The following is a 19,777-nucleotide window of genomic DNA, read 5'->3' on the forward strand; positions in this document are numbered from 1 at the left end:
CACCACTGTTCTTTTCCAGTACGTGACACATTCGGGGGTTTTATGCCAGAGAGCAAAAGCAAAGGAGGACCTGACGGAGCCGGTGATGCCGGAGGAGGTTGCCATGCCAGAGGTGAAGTCTGTGTCAGCTGTGCTGCCAATCACAGACCCGTCCAACAATCAGGAAGGGACCCCCGACCAAATCGGCGAGCTGCAGAAAGCTTACCCTGAGGAGAGAGGCTGGAAGGAAATCAAAGTAGATGTGTCCACATTGCCTGGAATATTAGCCCGGCTGTCCAAAATCCGACTGTCAGGTAAGTGCTGATGTCTGCACCCAGCAAATAGTAATAGGCACCCATGCTTTATCTGTGACTGTGGACTTGTACGGGTTAATCAGGCCCTGATTCTGGCCAGTATTTGTGTGAAGGTTTAATTAAGATACTGCTATGGAATGTCTGACAATGTCCTGGCCGCTGCCGGTCTCTTTCTTGTGCCATCAATGACTGACACTGACCTGGCAATCTTCTAATTGCCACTGGTCCTGACTATCAGTTTCTGTTAGATGTTGGTGTTTGTATACAGACAAGTGGAGGTCATGTTTTATCATGAGCGGATACTATAATTCTACCTCTGGTGTTTGCAGCTTTGGTGGTGATCACAGCATCTGCTGGCTATGCCATGGCTCCTGTGCCCTTTGACTTGAACTGCTTCCTGTTGGCCTCTGTTGGCACTGGACTAGCCTCATGTGCTGCCAACTCCATCAACCAGGTAAGTGGCCGGTGATATATGTGGATATACTGTATATTAGGCATCTGTTTGGTTCCTTGGTTTTTCTTGATCTGTGTTTTACCCTCTGAGCTCCATTTGTGTATTTGGTGGTCTGGAGCCCCAAAGGCTACACTCAGTGATCTCTGTAGCCCCATAGACTGGAGTGACACTGAAGGTGTTCAATTTCCTGTCCCTTGCAGCGAGGAGGAAGGTGTGGTGCTTGGGATGCCTGTTCTAGTGATCGGTGCTGGTCTCGGCTATGGGACATATGTTCTATCCCCCATAAGCTTTTTTTTATCACATGTTATATTTTGGGCTTTTATAATTGTCCGGTGATTGTATTGTCTTGTTAACTGGAACTGATCTTTGTCCAAAACCTGACAAGTTCATAGGCAAAGGTCTGTGCCCTTCTAATAGAGCAATGAGCAAGTACAGATCTATTAAGGTGCTATGACAGGTTATAAGACACTGATTGGTGGCGGTGCCATCAGCGGTTTCTGTTAATAGTGACGAAAACTCTGTTAATTTTAATGGAGACTGGCTGGACCCAAGACAGTCTCGGTGGGCTTCCATCATGTGTATGTTTCCAAGACTCTTCACCAGTATTCTGCCAGCACTATAGGTGTTGCAACTCCCCCCACCCCCTTAGTTCTCAGCATGCATTGTTTGGCTATTGTCTCAGACTGAAAGCCCTTCTCAGTTATGCCTGCAGCGTGACAGGAGACCAGGAGTAGAGAGACATGGACTTGCCACAATTGACAAGAAAAGTCTGTTGAAATGTAAACACCTCTAAAGTTACATAGATCGCCCCCTTTTCCTGAGGAGGGGCATAGCCCCATCCTTCATTGACTGTGGAAGGAAACGGACTCTTCCCCCATTTCCTGTGGAGGGACACAGAGCCGTCCCCCATTTTTTGTACACAGATACAAATTTGTGGCCGGTTTCCTGTGGATACACACAGACCCGTCCCACATTTCTTGTACGCTGATGTGTAGCCTGTTTCCTCTAGAGGGATGCAGGTTCACCCCCATTACTTGCACCCAGACACAGACCCATAGCCTGTTTGCTGTGGAGAGAGACAGACCCGTCCCCATTTTTTGTATGCAGACCAGACGTATAGCCCGTTTCCTCTAGAGGAACGCCAATTCATCCCCATTACGTGTACACAGACCCGTCCCCATTTTTTGTACACACACACAGACCCATAGCCGATTTCCTGTACAGGAATACAGACTCTGTTTGCCCCTTCCTGTGATCTGCTTCCGCTTCCCTGCTGCTGTCGACAGATTACATTTGATAATGGGATGGACACCAGGTCATTCAGGAAGGAGTGTGGATGGGGTGGTGTGAGCGGCCACACTATCACAATGCAGGAGCCTACAAGTCCCTGTGCCATCTCAGCAGAGCTGTGCCCCCATCCCGCCTTGTAGCTAAGCTTTGGAGGCCAACTTTGCTCCTACTTGGAAAAAATGGTAATTGTGGCTTTTATTTCTTCTGCCTAAAATCTGCACATTTCATTAGTTTGCCCCTGTGGGTCCGGGCAGATAAGCCCGAGCCGATGGTCTCATGTATCAGAGGCGCATTCATGGACTCGCACCGCAGATAAGTACATGCCTTTATCCCCACGCTGATCTTCTATGTCCGTAGGTGGGGGAGGACGAGCCTCCTGAAGAGGAGCTGATGCGGCAGGTTCCTTATCTCCCTGCAGGATCGGGTCATACACAGCGGAGAGGCGGCTGCTATTCTCTCTGCACCGCACACCTTGTAATAATTGCAAATCCGGCCCTGGTAATGGGCTCTCCTCCAGACACCGCCACTGAGTGGGGACAACGGGGGTGTAGGACCGCGTGGTGCCGGCTGCCGCTTCCTTCCCTGCCTTGTACAGGATCAGAAACACCCTTCTCCTGTACACAGCGCAGGAACTTAAAGGGGAACTCCAGCGTCAAGGTGCTGCTCCTACATTTGTCAGCTTTGTAGAGAGGAGTTGTTTATTGTTCTCTGTTACCAGCCTTCTTTTAAAGTGGATATCCCATCTGGATGGCACCCGTCCCACCTGGTAAATATCTGACTCTGGGTGGCAATATACTGCAGTCGCTCCCATGTCAGGCTGGGATAAATGGTCGCATTCAAGTTGTGTGACCAAACATGTGTTTGTCATGTGACTATTTAAAGGGGAAGGGGGTTTCCACGACCCCAAATCACTAGATCCCAACGGGTCTCGCTGCTTTTAAAAGAGCCACCCATTACCACATAGATATTACTTCTTCCTCTTTTCTCGTCCTGTTCCTTTCACAGCTCACACATTTTCTTTTGTTTTAGTTTTAATCTTTTTTTTTTCTAAACGTCTTTGTTTTTTCTATTTCGCCGCCATAATGTGTCACTGCACTCAGGCCCACTCCCTCGGGTGCACCTTCAGGCGCTGGGGCCTTGTATTCCTAACCTTAAAGGGGCAGTCTATGAAGAGATAATACATTGATGAGCCTGTCAGACGGGTGAAGTGAACAACTGCTCTTAAAGGGGAAGTGGCAGGTTTGCTCCTCGGATTATGTGCATTTTGCATTAGAAATGAAAGTGCTGAATCAGCAGCGATCATTGTTCCCTATGACAAAGCCTCCACAGATAGCTGGCCTTAGAGGGAGTTGTGCCGCGCAGGGTCAGAGGTCGGCCTCCAGGCCCAGCTGATTCCCTTTTACGCGATACACAATTATGTTTTGTAAAACCTGGGAATGAGAGGATCGTCCTCATCCCCGAGCGCTGAGCGATGGAAGCACAGTCATTATGGAGAGGCCTATAATCTGCGGCCGTGCTGACAACACTCTGCAGGGTAATGGAAAGAAGGGGCTGGAGGTTACACTGCCACTGCGTCCTAGGGAGCAGGACCTGATGGAAATGACATGGGATTTATGACAGCTTGTTAAGTAGTAATCGCTGGCATGAGAGTGACGGGAGCGACTGATCCTCCATCCCCCTGACAGGAGGAACGGCAGCCAGCAGGATGCTTTTCTGCTTCATCACAGATCCCAGACACTTGTGTCAGTCAGTATACCATCACCCATCATGATCTTAGAGGGGAACACCCGCAAATATCAACGCTACCAACATTTCGTAACTGTTGTCAGATCGGGCAGAAGACACAACCACTTGGCCCTAAAATACGACCATTGATGGCTATTGACCAGCATGGAGATATGGTTGAGGGGGTTGCTATTCTTCACCTTAAGCACGTTTCTCCATGCCTCCTGCACAAACAACTCCGACCTCCTTATGTTTGACAGTGATATCGATAAAAATTGCAGCTTCGTATCTCACTGATCTATTACAGCTGCAGAGAGAGAAATCACTGCAGACTAAATACCCTGTCATCAGTCTGTCATCACTCCAGCATTTCTGCGTTATTTCACGTGTCCACAGTCTACTTTTATCTCCTGTCTATGTGCGAGTCTCAAGTATTTTCTACACAATTTATAATAGGTCTGAGGAAATGTGACAGGGGGCATCTGTAAATAGTGGCATCTCCACAGATAGACCCCCGCCTCCCTCAGTGTTATTCCACAGCTATCCCAGTCACCCGCTGTAAGATATCCCCAGTGTTCAGTGTCACTGCTCGTAACCGACTGCTTTGAGGACACATCATTTCACAAAACCACAATAATACTGCCACCTATGTTCAATAATACAGTATAACTAATATAATACTGCCCCTATATACAAGAATATATCTATAATAATACTTCACCCTATGTACAAGAATATAACTACTATAATACTGCCCCCTATGTACAAGTATATAAATACTATAATACTGCCCCCTATGTACAAGAATATAGCTACTATAATACTGCCCCCTATGTACAAGAATATAACTACTATAATACTGCCCCCTATGTGCAAGAATATAACTACTATAATACTGCCCCCTATGTACAAGAATATAGCTACTATAATACTGCCCCCTATGTACAAGAATATAACTACTATAATACTGCCCCCTATGTACAAGAATATAACTCCTATAGTACTGCCCCCTATATACAAGAATATAACAACTATAATACTGCCCCCTATATACAAGAATATAACAACTATAATACTGCCCCCTATATACAAGAATATAACAACTATAATACTGCCCCCTATGTACAAGAATATAACTACTATAACACTGCCCCTATGCACAAAAATGTAACTGCTATAATACTGCCCTTATGTGGAAGAATATAACTATTATAATACTGCTCCTATGTACAAGAATATAACTACTATAATACTGCCCCTATGTACAAGAATATAACTACTATAATACTGCCCCTATGTACAAGAATATAACTACTATAAAACTGCTCCTATGTTCAATAATATAACTACTATAATGCTGTCCCTATATACAAGAATATAACTATTATAATACTGCCCCTACGTATAATATAACTACTTTAATACTGCGCCTATGTACAAGAATATGACTACTACAATTCTGCGCCTATGTTAAAAAATATAACTACTATAATACTGCTCCTATGTACAAGAATATAACTACTATAATACTGCCCCTATGTACAAGAATATAACTACTATAATACTGCTCCTATGTACAAGAATATACTGTAACTACTATAATACTGCGCCGATGTACAAGAATATAACTACTATAATACTGCTCCTATGTACAAGAATATAACTATTATAATCAGGGCTGTGGAGTCGGTAAGCCACAGTTGCGACTCCGACTCCTGGATTTTATCAGGCTCCGACTCCGGCTCCGGCTCCGACTCCGACTCCTTCATAAATGGCCAATTCATAACAACAAATTTACTGTTGTAAAATATTAAACATCGTGCTTATTCAGTTTCTCACCATCATATAAGTAATCAGACCACTTAGAGCAAAAACTACATTTATTAGAATACAATTAGAATATAGCAAATAACTTTTATAAACTTTTCTAAACTGTAAGTAAATATGCAATAAACACTTTTATGCAGTTAATAAAAAGAAATCTATAAATTTGTCCTCAGAAAAAGTATTGCCTCTGTCAGATCCTCCTTCATGGATGCCCTCAAATCTGATCTAATTATTTTGAGAGCAGAGAACAACCTCTCTACACTAACTTGTGTTGGTGGCAAAGCAGTAACCACTCGGGCAACATCTCTGACAATGTCAGGATACAGAGGAATCGCTTGTTGCACTGTTATTTTTGATGAACGGTCAAATTTCTCAATTTCTTTTAGTGCACATGAAAAATTCTGCTGAAATGTACTGGCTGTGTTCCTTGATGGGGATGACTCTTCTTCTATGCGGGAACGCTTTGCACGGTCCTTGTGATCCAAATATTTTTCGAAATTAAATTCTTCATCAGTTGATGATGAGGGTGAAGATGTGGCAGGACGACCAAATTCTTCTTGTTCCTCCTGACTGTTCTGCAACCCTTTCATCCTTACTGCTATTTCAAACAGAGCTTCTTTTCCTTTACTTAGCTGTTGATCAACTAGAAGAATCCGATGCATTGGGTCTACATAAACAGCTGCCAAAAGAATGTTATTTTGTAATAGTAGCTCCTCTCTCCGTTTCATTGATGTAGCAATGCCACTTGCAATTAACCCTCCTCTTTGGGACAGGCGAAACATCAGGTTCTTCCACTCCTTTAAGAAAATACCTGGAGTTAAGTCCTCTGCTTGTAATTTTTTAGTCACTGTATATGGGTGCTCTAGCAATTTTTCCAGCTCAGTCACCTGATTCCACTGACTTTCATTTAGCGTCAGTTGAGGGTTAGCCATGTCTACAAGAAAGGTTTTCAGTTCAACCAAGCGCTGAATCATTAAGTAAGTACTGCCCCATCGTGTGGCTTGATCAATAATTGGCCCTTTTCCAGCACGTCTCTTCAAAATTGAGTCAACTTTAAGGGTTCTGGCAACAGTAGCCAATTTTCTCACCTTGCCAATCAGTGCAGCAGCATGTCCTTCTTGCAGACTGTCTCTTATAGCCAGCTGTAGCGTATGCACAACACAGCGCATGTGATGAATGAAAGAACATATTGACACAGTTTCAACAAGATCATCTAAACCAGGGGTCCCCAACCGCCGGTCCGCGGCCCAGCACCGGGCCGCTGCAGTGCCCTTGCCGGTCCGCGGACACAAGGGGAGCCAGGGGCGGTCAGTGGCGTAGCGGGGGCTGGGGCGGCGCGCAGCAGTTCTTAGCGGCAGCCAGGGAGCGATCCAAGCAGCTCCGCTGCCTGCAAGAGGGAATAGCAGGAGCGGAGCTGCAAGGACCCGTCCAGCTTCCTGCCCGCCGCCTGCGCTTCCTGTCTCTGACTGACAGAGAGGAGCGCGGCCGCTGCTGTGTCAGAGCGAGGAAGCGCGGGCGGCGGGCAGGTGAGAGGAGAGAGGTGGTGTGTGTATGTATAATCTGTGTGTGTGTGTGTGTGTGTGTGTGTCGCCTGTGTGTGTGTGTTGGTCTGTGTTTGTGTAGCCTGGCCCTGGAGGAGATGGGGACATGAGGAGAAGGCCATGGGGGGAGTGATGGAGAGACGGCAGTGATGGGGTGAAGGCAATGATGGGGAGAGGGGAGTGAAGGGGTGAAGGGAGTGATGGGGAGAAGGGAGTGATGGGGAGAAGGGAGTGATGGGGTGAAGGGAGTGATGGGGTGAAGGCAATGATGGGGAGACGGCAGTGATGGGGTGAAGGCAATGATGGGGAGAAGGGAGTGATGGGGTGAAGGCAATGATGGGGAGAGGGGAGTGATGGGGTGAAGGCAATGATGGGGAGACAGCAGTGATGGGGTGAAGGCAATGATGGAGAGATGGCAGTGATGGGGTGAAGGCAATGATGGGGTGAAGGCAATGATGGAGTGAAGGGAGTGATGGGGTGAAGGCATTGATGGGGAGAAGGGAGTGATGGGGTGAAGTCAATGATGGGGAGACGGCAGTGATGGGGTGAAGGCAATGATGGGGAGAAGGGAGTGATGGGGAGAGGGGAATGATGGGGAGAGGGGAATGATGGGGAGAGGGGAATGATGGGGAGAGGGGAATGATGGGGAGAGGGGAATGATGGGGTGAAGGCAATGATGGGGAGAGGGGAGTGATGGGGTGAAGGCAATGATGGGGAGACAGCAGTGATGGGGTGAAGGCAATGATGGAGAGATGGCAGTGATGGGGTGAAGGCAATGATGGGGTGAAGGCAATGATGGAGTGAAGGGAGTGATGGGGTGAAGGCATTGATGGGGAGAAGGGAGTGATGGGGTGAAGTCAATGATGGGGAGACGGCAGTGATGGGGTGAAGGCAATGATGGGGAGAAGGGAGTGATGGGGTGAAGGCAATGATGGGGAGAGGGGAATGATGGGGAGAGGGGAGTGATGGGGTGAAGGCAATGATGGGGAGACGGCAGTGATGGGGTGAAGGCAATGATGGGGAGAAGGGAGTGATGGGGTGAAGGCAATGATGGGGAGAAGGGAGTGATGGGGAGAAGGGAGTGATGGGGTGAAGGGAGTGATGGGGTGAAGGCAATGATGGGGAGACGGCAGTGATGGGGTGAAGGCAATGATGGGGAGAAGGGAGTGATGGGGTGAAGGCAATGATGGGGAGAAGGGAGTGATGGGGAGAAGGGAGTGATGGGGAGAAGGGAGTGATGGGGTGAAGGGAGTGATGGGGTGAAGGCAATGATGGGGAGACGGCAGTGATGGGGTGAAGGCAATGATGGGGAGAAGGGAGTGATGGGGTGAAGGCAATGATGGGGAGAGGGGAGTGATGGGGTGAAGGCAATGATGGGGAGAAGGGAGTGATGGGGTGAAGGCAATGATGGGGAGAGGGGAGTGATGGGGAGAAGGGAGTGATGGGGTGAAGGCAATGATGGGGAGACAGCAGTGATGGGGTGAAGGCAATGATGGGGAGAGGGGAGTGATGGGGTGAAGGCAATGATGAAGAGATGGCAATGATGGAGAGATGGCAATGATGGGGAGAAGGGAGTGATGGGGTGAAGGCAATGATGGGGAGAAGGGAGTGATGGGGTGAAGGCAATGATGGGGAGAAGGGAGTGATGGGGTGAAGGCAATGATGGGGAGAAGGGAGTGATGGGGTGAAGGCAATGATGGGGAGAAGGGAGTGATGGGGTGAAGGCAATGATGGGGAGAAGGGGGTGATGGGGTGAAGGCAATGATGGGGAGAAGGGGGTGATGGAGCACTTATTCAAAACCTATGGTGAGTTGAGTCACATTATAAATGTTATTTAATTATAAGTATGCACTGCTACACTACAACCGCGTCCATAGCCCCGCCCCCTTATGACCAAAGCCCCGCCCTGCCACACCTCCATCCCCGCCATGCCGGGCCATGGAAGAATGGTCTTGCTTGAAACCGGTCCCTGGTGCAAAAAAGGTTGGGGACCACTGATCTAAACTATCATGTTGCTGTTCATCTGAAGCAACTTCAGTTTGCTCCTCAGTTACAATACTGTGTTCCTCTATTTCAAACATTTCTGTGTCTGTGGACCCAGAATGTTCTTCTAGCTGCTGGTCACCATCAATACTCTCATTCATTAGCTTAATAGTACTTATATTTGAAGCATTGTCAGTTACGACAGAAAGAACTTGCTCTTTTTTAAGTTCATAGTCTTGCTGAACCTTTTCCACCAAGACCTGGAGAAACTCACTGGTGTGATGAGCTTTGGTGTCTTTTACTGCCAATGTCTTAGTAACTATTTCATTTTTGTCACAAACAAATCGGACATTGATGGCAAAATAGTTCACTCTGTGACGTGTGCAGGCATCCATTTTAAGAAACAGAAAGCGTCCCTTGAGAGTTTTTTTAAGTTCTTCCTTTTGTTTAAAAGCTTCTTCGATTACTAATTTTCTAATACTCTCTCTCTCCAGAGAAACACCAAGCTTGCGGGCCATTTCCCCATTCAGACACATAAAAGCTGGTCGTGAAAATAATGAAATAGGCACACTATCCTTTACAACAAGCTCTATGATCTGTTTTTTAAATGTATCTACTGTCATTGTCACAGTAACTTTGTCACTGACAAAATATCTTGCAACTGATGGCTGCAAAGTTCTCTGCTCCTTTGTTTGGCTGGAAGAGCTGGGCACTGGTTCATTGGTTTGGATGCAGTCTTTCTCATCCACTGCTTTCAGTACTTCTGGATGAAAGCGCTGTAAATGTCTCTTTAGATTAGAAGCTCTGGTAGGAGCATTTTTATCTTTGCCTGAATATGCACTCATCTTGGCTTCACAGCATTTGTTTTCGTCTGGATCATTTGTCATACACTGATAGACATAATGTTTTCTATCTTGAGTGATGGTGAAATGTTCAAATACAGCTGATTTAATGTGATGCTTCTTTGATATTCTCAGGTTTTTAATTCTGCATTCACAATCCAAATGACAATTGTTTTTCCTAAAAACAATTGTACAAAATTATTGCCAGGTCGTACAACTGATATGGTGGTCAGTAATACTGTTATTATTCCTCATGTACTCACAGTTAACTGATGCAAAGTTTGTTGAAAGGATAATACTTCTTACAGTCTTCTTCTTCTGAGTAGCAGGCAGCTGTGAGATGCTTGGAAGACGCACACCTAGTATGATCTAGCTTTACTACTAAGAATTTGCAACACATTTTCACTTTCAGTTTCATACATTGTAAGTAGGGGGGTTGGGGCAGCATGAGGTTAACCAAGTATAAGATTAGATAAGGGCAGTGGAGAGCAGTGACACACAAGAAGTAAGAAATGTCTCTATCTCCAGCAGAACTGCTTATCACTGTTGTTCACAGTTTGATAGAACATATATATTTGAGTAACATTTATAAAATTCATATGAAAGTTCAATTATGAAATATTAATACATTTTTTTTAAAGCTGGAGTCGGTACATTTCTACCGACTCCGACTCCAACCAAAACTGACTCCGACTCTGACTCCACGACTCCGACTCCACAGCCCTGATTATAATACTGCGCCTATGTACAAGAATATAACTACTATAATACTGCTCCTATGTACAAGAATATACTGTAACTACTATAATACTGCGCCTATGTACAAGAATGTAACTACTATAATACTGCTCCTATGTACAAGAATATAACTACTATAATACTGCTCCTATGTACAAGAATATAATTACTATAATAATGCGCCTATGTACAAGAATATAACTACTATAATACTGACCCTATGTACAAGAATATAACTACTATAATACTGCTCCTATGTACAAGAATATAATTACTATAATAATGCGCCTATGTACAAGAATATAACTACTATAATACTGACCCTATGTACAAGAATATAACTACTATAATACTGCCCCCTATCTACAAGAATATAACTACTATAATACTGCCTCCTATGTACAAGAATATAACTACTGTAATACTGCGCCTATGTGCAAGAATATAACTACTATAATACTGCCCCCTATGTACAAGAATATAACTCCTATAATACTGCCCCCTATGTACAAGAATATAATTACTATAATACTGCCTCCTATGTGTGAGGTTGTGTGTTTGTAGCTCTCCTGATGTCTGGAGCAAGCCCAGGGGGAGGCCACCCTGGGCGGGGTATCTCCCCAAGCAAGGCCCAGGCTTCCAGGCCTACACTTGGAAGTAACGCTCAAGTTGTGTCTAAGGCGGATGCAAGTCCTAAAGTTGTTTCTGAGGGAAAGAAAGCTCAGAATGGAAGTAGCAGCAGCAGCAAGAAAGATGAAGCTGTGAAAGTGCAAAAAGTAACGGAACAAGGAAAAGCCATGGCTGTGGGTAAGAAAGTCCCAGTTAAGCAGTCGGCCAGCCAAGGCAAGCAGAGTGAAGGACAACTAGGAGAAATCCAAAAGAAATCTACTGGTGAGAAGCTGAATGGAGGAAAGCAGCCTGCAGCTCAGGAGATGCCATCACCATCTTCAGGTGTGCAGCTGACTCCCAGCAGACAGAGGAGAACCTCACTAGAGAGACAGACGCTCCAGGAGAACCTGCAGCAGAAGCATGTGGTGGCCAGCATGGCGAGCTCTGGGCGCACAAGGTCGCAGTCAGGTGGCAGCAGTAAAAGTGCTGTGGAGCCTGGAGCCACGAAACCAGCGGTGGTGAAAGTTAAGGAGACGTCTGGTTTCAAGCATCCAGGGACATTGCTGAAAGCAGGATCCCAGGAGGAGACGCCATGTGCACCCGAGCTTCAGGTTGCAGAGGAGATCCCAGGACTGGTCAAGAGGCTCGGTGAGTTACAGCAGCACAAAGACTTGCTGCAGAAGCAAGTAGAAATGGGCTATAAGGTAAAGGCTGCTAATCCTGGTGGGGATCACACCTTTTGTGATCAGACTCTGAACATGCTTGGTATACAGCTGGCAAAAGTGGTGACGGACATGGACTGTGTCCTAGAGAAGATGGGGCCCCTGGCAGAGACTTATAGGAACCAGGAACTGTTTATATCACACAAGCAGGACTCTGCAGGTTCCAGCTCAGACATTGTCCAAGGTGAGCCCCAGAAGCCGGTGCGGCCAGTGCTGCAGCCTGCAAGTTTCTGCTTCCAAAAGGGTAAAATACTGCAGCCGCAGCAGCCTGCGGCAGACCCCAAGCAGCAGCATGTTATGCAGATTCCAGCAGGGGTACCACAAGTCTCAGAATGCCCAGCACAGCAGCCTGCAGCAGATTCCAAGCAGCAGCATGGACTGCACTTTCCAGCAGAGGGACTACAAGTCTCAGAATGCCAAGCACAACAGTTGGGCAGTGGACATGTGCCGGTCATTACTGATGGTGCCCAGCAGGGCTCTGATGCTGGGGATAACCGCACTATATCTAGGGGGTCGGGGGCTTGGGGGAGCACAGTATCTTTGGTGGACGCTGCACAGTCTGATAATGACATTGATGCTGATGATAACAATGTGCATAATAATGTCTGTGATTTCCCCCCTTTAATTTCAAGCACACAAGGTGTAGCTTCCCCTCCTGCTGCAGACCTTCACCCCGTCAGGCAACCCAATGTGACCCCGCACGGTCCCCCCAGTAATGCCTGGAGTCGTGGTGCTCCGTCCTTTACCTCTGGTACCAATTATACAGGCCAGGCGTTTAAACGGAGAAATGTCGTGCGTTTCCGGCACAGAGGTGCCAAGGAGGACCTGCCAGACAGGAGGTTTGTCGTCAGGGAGCTCTTGTGCCACCAGATGGGGTTTGTGCCAGTCAGCATCCTGGCAGTGATTAATCTTCCAGACAGGCAGGGCTGTGATGTCAGCTTTAAGCTCATGTCTGACCTGGACAGATTCTGGTCTAGTTTCCCCAAGTTTAGAGACACGGAGGGCTGGAGTAAGTTCAGCTTTATTCCTATCTCTAAGCCAGATACTGTCACTGTAATTGTCATCTTCTGGAATGAGTCTGTTCCCCCGCAGGACATTGTGGTGTGGCTCCGGAGGCATTGTGACCTGGTCTCGGACCTCACCAAAAGCAGAGACAGTGATGGGATATGGATGGGAGGGTGGCGGGTTTTGGTGAAACTGCGCCAATGCAATAACATCACTGCCCACTTACCCAACTCCTTCTTTATTGGGAGGGAGAGGGGTGTGTGTTTCTATCCTGGGCTGCCTCGTAAGTGCTTTAAATGTGGCAAGGCAGGTCACCTGGCAAATACCTGTACTGTGGTGAAGTGCAGCCTGTGTGGGGAGGTCGGCCATCTAGCTGCAGACTGCCAGAACATCAGGTGTAACCTCTGTGGGAAGATCGGTCACCCTCACAGGGACTGTCCAGACGCCTGGCACAATATCTGTAAGGACTTTCCTGACGAGGACTTGGTGGGGTGGCAGGGGCAGAGATTCTGGAGGAGGCAGCTTTACTGTCAGGGGAAATACTGACCAGACCAGAGGTCCACCAGGGGTCTACTCAGCAAACACCAGAGCAGCAGGGTTCAGAGAGAGAACAGGGGAGTATGGAGGTTGTACCTCAGGGGCAGCGGTCACAGGAAGGCATTACTTCAGTGCTACCATCCGTGTCTGAAGAGTATAGCAATAATCAGAAAAGGAAGAAAAAGGACAAGGCCTCCCGTAAACCTGAGGAGTATGACACTGGCCAAGGAGCCGGGAAGAAATTCCAGAGTTCTGCAGGTGTAATGGTCGTATCTAACAGGTTTGATGTTCTGTCTGAGTCTGGCGGCGATTTTGAAGATGACCTTAAGAGAATTGACGCAGAGTGTGATAGGGACGTAGAGGACTGTCCTCCGCCAAAGCGGAAGCCCTTACCTGAGGGCACTCGGGTAGAGTCTGAGATGGAGACCGGTGGTGAACAGAATAACTCCGACTCAAATCTGTGACGCTGTCAACCAGATAATGTCTGAACTCAGATAGGGAAAATCATTAGGAGAAATTAGGAAATGTTAAGATATGGAAGGATGAGTCACTGGGTAGGAACATGATGAGCTCTGTTTGCAAAGTGGTTGTTTTTTGTTTTTTTCCTCTCCTCAAACTAGGAGTATGGACTCTAAGTTAATTTGATATGTATAAACTGGATATGTAATGAATGTATGTACAATCCAAGTGAATTCAGTTTTGTATTATTGGAGGAATGTTATTTGTTTGGTTTTTACAATAAAAATTGCCCCCTATGTACAAGAATATAACTACTATAATACTGCCTCCTATGTACAAGAATATAACTACTATAATACTGAGCCTATTTACAAGAATATGACTACTATAATACTGCCCCTATGTACAATAATATAATATAATACTGCCCCCTATGTACAAGAATATAACTTCTATAATACTGCGCCTATGTACAAGAATATAACTACTACAATACTGCCCCTATGTACAAGAATATAACTACTATAATACTGGCCTTCTATACAATAATATAACTACTATAATACTGACCCTATGTACAAGAATATAACTACTATATTACTGCCCCTATGTTCAAGAATATAACTATTATAATACTGCCCCTATGTACAAGAATATAACTACTTTAATACTGCCCCCTATCTACAAGAATGTTACTACTATAATACTGCCCCTATGTACAAGAATATAACTACTATAATACTGCTTCCTATGTACAAGAATATAACGGTTTTGTGGGATTACACAGGGGATTTGTGAATATTACTTAGTGCGCTGTCATCTAAATTGTTATGACTGGAGCTCTCGGGTTGTGGCTGAGGAGCTTTCATCTCTTCACAATCTGGGATCTTTATGATTTCCTCCTTCCGACCTCACACACAAGTCTATCATTTGTCTTCAGACGCTCCATTCAGGAATTCCCAGCCCGGTGTTGGTGTGTTCTCTCTTCTGATGTCCCCTGGTTTTGTCTGTAGTATTGATAGAAATTGCTGATAATTATCAGACAGTTTGCAGGCAGGTAAATCTTCAGAGGGATGGCGGAGGGTCTATATACCTGTCCTACCATTTGCCTGTAGCCTTAGGTCTTTATGATCACCGGTTTCCCCATTACTTTCATGGGCAATAATGGTGATTTTAATGCCGAAATAAACAATGTGATCACCCGGCGAGAAGCGTTTCTACATGGCCGATCATTTGATAAATAAGACACTGGTTTTCATAGGCTAAATGAGCCTGAAAACATGGAGAATCCTCCCACCTCAATATCGCTGATCGATGAAGGGTCTGACAGCCCCAAACATAGAAGGCTTGTTATCAATGACTGCACCAGCAGAATAGTGAGTGCAGCTCTGGAGTATAATACAGGATGTAACTCAGGAAAAGTACAGGATATGTAATGTATGTACAAAGTGACTGCACCAGCAGAATAGTGAGTGCAGCTCTGGAGTATAATACAGGATGTAACTAAGGATCAGTACAGGATAAGTAATGTAATGTATGTACACAATGACTGCACCAGCAGAATAGTGAGTGCAGCTCTGGAGTATAATACAGGATGTAACGCAGGATCAGTACAGGATAAGTAATGTACTGTATGTTCACAGTGACTGCACCAGCAGAATAGTGAGTGCAGCTCTGGAGTATAATACAGGATGTAACTCAGGATCAGTACAGGATAAGTAATGTAATGTATGTACACAGTGACTGCACCAGCAGAATAGTGCAGTTCTGGAGTATAATACAGGATGTAACTCAGGATCAGTACAGGATAAGTAATGTATGTACACAGTGACTACACCAGCAGAATAGTGAGTGCAGCTCTGGAGTATAATACAGGATGTAACTAAGGATCAGTACAGGATAAGTGATGTATGTACCCAGTGACTGCACCAGCAGAATAGGGAGTGCAGCTCTGGGGTATAATACAGGATGTAACTCAGGATCAGTACAGGATAAGTAATGTAATGTATGTACACAGTGACTGCACCAGCAGAATAGTGAGTGCAGCTCTGGAGTATAATACAGGGTGTAACTCAGGATCAGTACCGGATAAGTAATGTAATGTATGTACACAGTGACTGCACCAGCAGAATAGTGAGTGCAGCTCTGGAGTATAATACAGGGTGTAACTCAGGATCAGTACAGGATAAGTAGTGTACTGTATGTTCACAGTGACTGCACAGAGAGAGACAGAGACCCGATCAAGGTGTAAAGCAGCAGCTCCCCATATTCACAGCTGCGCCTTCATTCACTGCCCTCAAGCAGAGATCTTGCCACCAGTGAGGAACACGAGCACAACATTTACTCCTCAATGCTGAAATTACAACACCAAGAACCAAAAGTCACGGACTTCTCTCCCATCAAACAGATCTGGGACGTCATTGGTCGGTGATTACACCGGAGCTGCCAGCAGCGGATCTTGATGATTTCGCAAGGTGCATTCTCACTGTGTAACCTTAAGCCCTGTAAACATTACACTATTGTGGGCCGAACCTGATGGATTTGACCATCAGTCAGTATGGGGGGGCACCGACAGATGACGGGGTAAATAAGGATTAGATACACAGCTCAGCAGTCAGTATCACACAGGAGAGGATTAGATTCACAGCTTAGCAATCAGTATCACACAGGATAGGACTAGATACACAGCTCAGCAGTCAGTATCACACAGGATAGGATTAGATACACAGCTCAGCAGTCAGTATCACACATGATAGGATTAGATACACAGCTCAGCAGACAGTATCACACATGATAGGATTTGATACACTGCTCAGCAGTCAGTATCACACATGATAGGATTAGATACACAGCTCAGCAGACAGTATCACACGATAGGATTAGATACACAGCTCAGTAGACAGTATCACACAGGATAGGGTTAGATACCCAGCTCAGCAGACGGTATCACACAGGATAGGATTAGATACATAGCTCAGCAGACAGTATCACACAGAATAGGATTAGATACACAACTCACCAGACAGTATCACACAGGATAGGGTTAGATACACAGCTCAGCAGACAGTATCACACATGATTGGATTAGATACACAGCTCAGCAGACAGTGACACACAGGATAGGATTAGATACACAGCTCAGCAGACAGTATCACACAGGATAGGGTTAGATACACAGCTCAGCAGTCAGTATCACACATGATAGGATTAGATACACGGCTAAGCAGACAGTATCACACAGGATAGGATTAGATACACAAATCAGCAGACAGTATCACACTTGGTATGCTTGGATACACTTTGTTTACAGTATCACATAAAATAGACTTGGATCACCTGATCATTCACACGGCTCTGAGATCCAGAGATGAAACAGATCTGTGTCCGCCCACGGTGTGTGATCGCGGCTGCTCTGTCATGGATACTCTCATCAAAGGCCGCTGTGCCCCGAGGTCGGCATTCCTGTGCATCCTTCCGTCCCCTCACACCTCCAACTTCTCCATCACCTACAGACAAATTATTACTTACGTCAGTGCAGAAATGTAAAAATATAGAAAATACGCAAGAAATTTAAAAAAAAAAACTTAACAGCAGGCAAACATGGGCCGACCGTGGCCACTAAATGTCCGCAGATCGCCTTTATATCAGCCGATCGGGGGTCATGGCATAGCCGAACAGAATGCTAGGCACACAACCATCGGTCATCCATTCATTCTGTGCACATAGCGTGCCATATTCTCAGCAGCACATAACCTGTTTACACAGTCACGTGCTGCCGAGAATGATCCGGGTTGTTCGCTGGGTAATTGACGTCCTGTTTGCACAAGCCAATGATCTACTCCCGAGCTTCCAGTGAAGGCAAGCTCGTGTTTATCGGCTCGTCTAATCGAGCCTAACGTTTTGTATTATTTTTGCTTGGTTGTTACAAGAGGATATTAAAACTTGTGTCTGTTGTGTGTACAGGATCGTAATTCTGAAGCCCTCCTTGTACAGATTCTGATGCACTTTCTTTTTTGTTCTTAATCTGATTTTTTTTTTTTCAGCTGGTGGGTTTATATTCTCTTTTCTGCGTATAATTAGGTGGGTGACAACATGGAACAAAAGAAATTATAGTTGTTATATGACTTATTGACGTCTATGGGAGGGTGTTGTGGGCATGCTCTGTGACCAGTAGAGCAGTCTCTGTGCAAGAAGGAGGTGAGCTGAGACATCATATATTGATTTCTATGACAGTGTTGAGGTGGTAGAGGTTGAGGTGACCTGTGATATCACCAACTAACTTCTATAGGAGAGTGTTGTGGGCATACTGTGTGACTGGTAGAGAGGTCCCTGTGCAGGGAGGTGGTGAGCTGCGACATTAGTTACTAGATTCGGTGGTAGAGTGTTGTGGGCATGCTCTGTAACCGGTAGAGAGCTTCCTGTGCAGGGAGGTAGTGAAGCTGTAACATCACCTACTACTTTCTATGTGAGAGTGTTGTGGGCATGTTATGTGACCAGTGCAGAGGTCCCTGTGCAGGGAGGAGGTGAGCTGTAACATCACCTACTACTTTCTATATGAGAGTGTTGTGGGCATGTTATGTGACCAGTGCAGAGGTCCCTGTGCAGGGAGGTAGTGAAGCTGTTACATCACCTACTGCTTTCTATATGAGAGTGTTGTGGGCATGTTATGTGACCAGTGCAGAGGTCCCTGTGGAGGGAGGAGGTGAGCTGTAACATTACCTACTACTTTCTATATGAGAGTGTTGTGGGCATGTTATGTGACCAGTGCAGAGGTCCCTGTGCAGGGAGGAGGTGAGCTGTAACATCACCTACTACTTTCTATATGAGCGTGTTGTGGGCATGTTATGTGACCAGTGCAGAGGTCCCTGTGCAGGGAGGAGGTGAGCTGTAACATCACCTACTACTTTCTATATGAGAGTGTTGTGGGCATGTTATGTGACCAATGCAGAGGTCCCTGTGCAGGGAGGTAGTGAAGCTGTTACATCATCTACTACTTTCTATATGAGAGTGTTGTGGGCATGCGACCGGTGCAGAGGTCCCTCTGCAGGGAGGAGGTGAGCTGTAACATTACCTACTACTTTCTATATGAGAGTGTTGTGGGCATGCTTTGTAACCAGTGCAGAGGTCCCTGTGCAGGGAGGAGGTGAGCTGTAACATTACCTACTACTTTCTATATGAGAGTGTTGTGGGCATGCTTTGTGACCAGTGCAGAGGTCCCTGTGCAGGGATGTGGTGAGCTGTAACATTACCTACTACTTTCTATATGAGTGTTGTTGGCATGCTATGAGACCAGTGCGGAGGTCCCTGTGCAGGGAGAAGTTGAGCTGTAACATTACCTACTACTTTCTATATGAGAGTGTTGGCATGATATGTGACCTGTGCAGGGAGGAGGTGAGCTGTGACGTTACCTAGTACTTTATGTAGGAGAGTGTTGTGGGCATGCTATGAGACCAGGGAGGAGGTGAGCTGACACATCACCTACTAAATTCTATGGGATACCGTTATGGGCAAGCTGTGTGACCGGTAGAGAGGTCCCTGTGCAGGGAAGGGGAGGAGGTGAGCTGTGACCATTGGCTTTTGGGAATGAGTTTGCCTGTTCAAACTGTTTGACCTACCACAGTCACATTCACCAGCCAGTTGCTAATCTATTTTTATTCCATGTTTTTGTGCCTTTTTTCCAATTGTTTATATAAAATCAACGTTTCATTATATATTTTTTTCTTTTTGCTCAAAAGTCCATTAACCTCAGATT

At 45.9% G+C, this 19,777-nt stretch overlaps 1 protein-coding gene across 3 annotated transcripts in view; it reads left to right on the forward strand.

The window, feature by feature from the left end:
• Positions 1–19,777, forward strand: part of COX10 (cytochrome c oxidase assembly factor heme A:farnesyltransferase COX10) — a 96,344-nt gene that overhangs the window by 16,581 nt on the left and 59,986 nt on the right. For all 3 annotated transcript variants that reach the window (XM_073559622.1, XM_073559624.1, XM_073559623.1), the window contains exons 3-4: positions 20–293; positions 623–747. In XM_073559622.1, the coding sequence (XP_073415723.1) occupies positions 20–293; positions 623–747 (399 nt within the window). The remainder of the gene's footprint in view (positions 1–19; positions 294–622; positions 748–19,777) is intronic.

The sequence above is a fragment of the Dendrobates tinctorius genome, unplaced genomic scaffold (assembly GCF_039654945.1).
Source record: "Dendrobates tinctorius isolate UK_male_01 unplaced genomic scaffold, ASM3965494v1 ptg000014l, whole genome shotgun sequence".
Taxonomy (NCBI): Eukaryota; Metazoa; Chordata; class Amphibia; order Anura; family Dendrobatidae; genus Dendrobates; species Dendrobates tinctorius.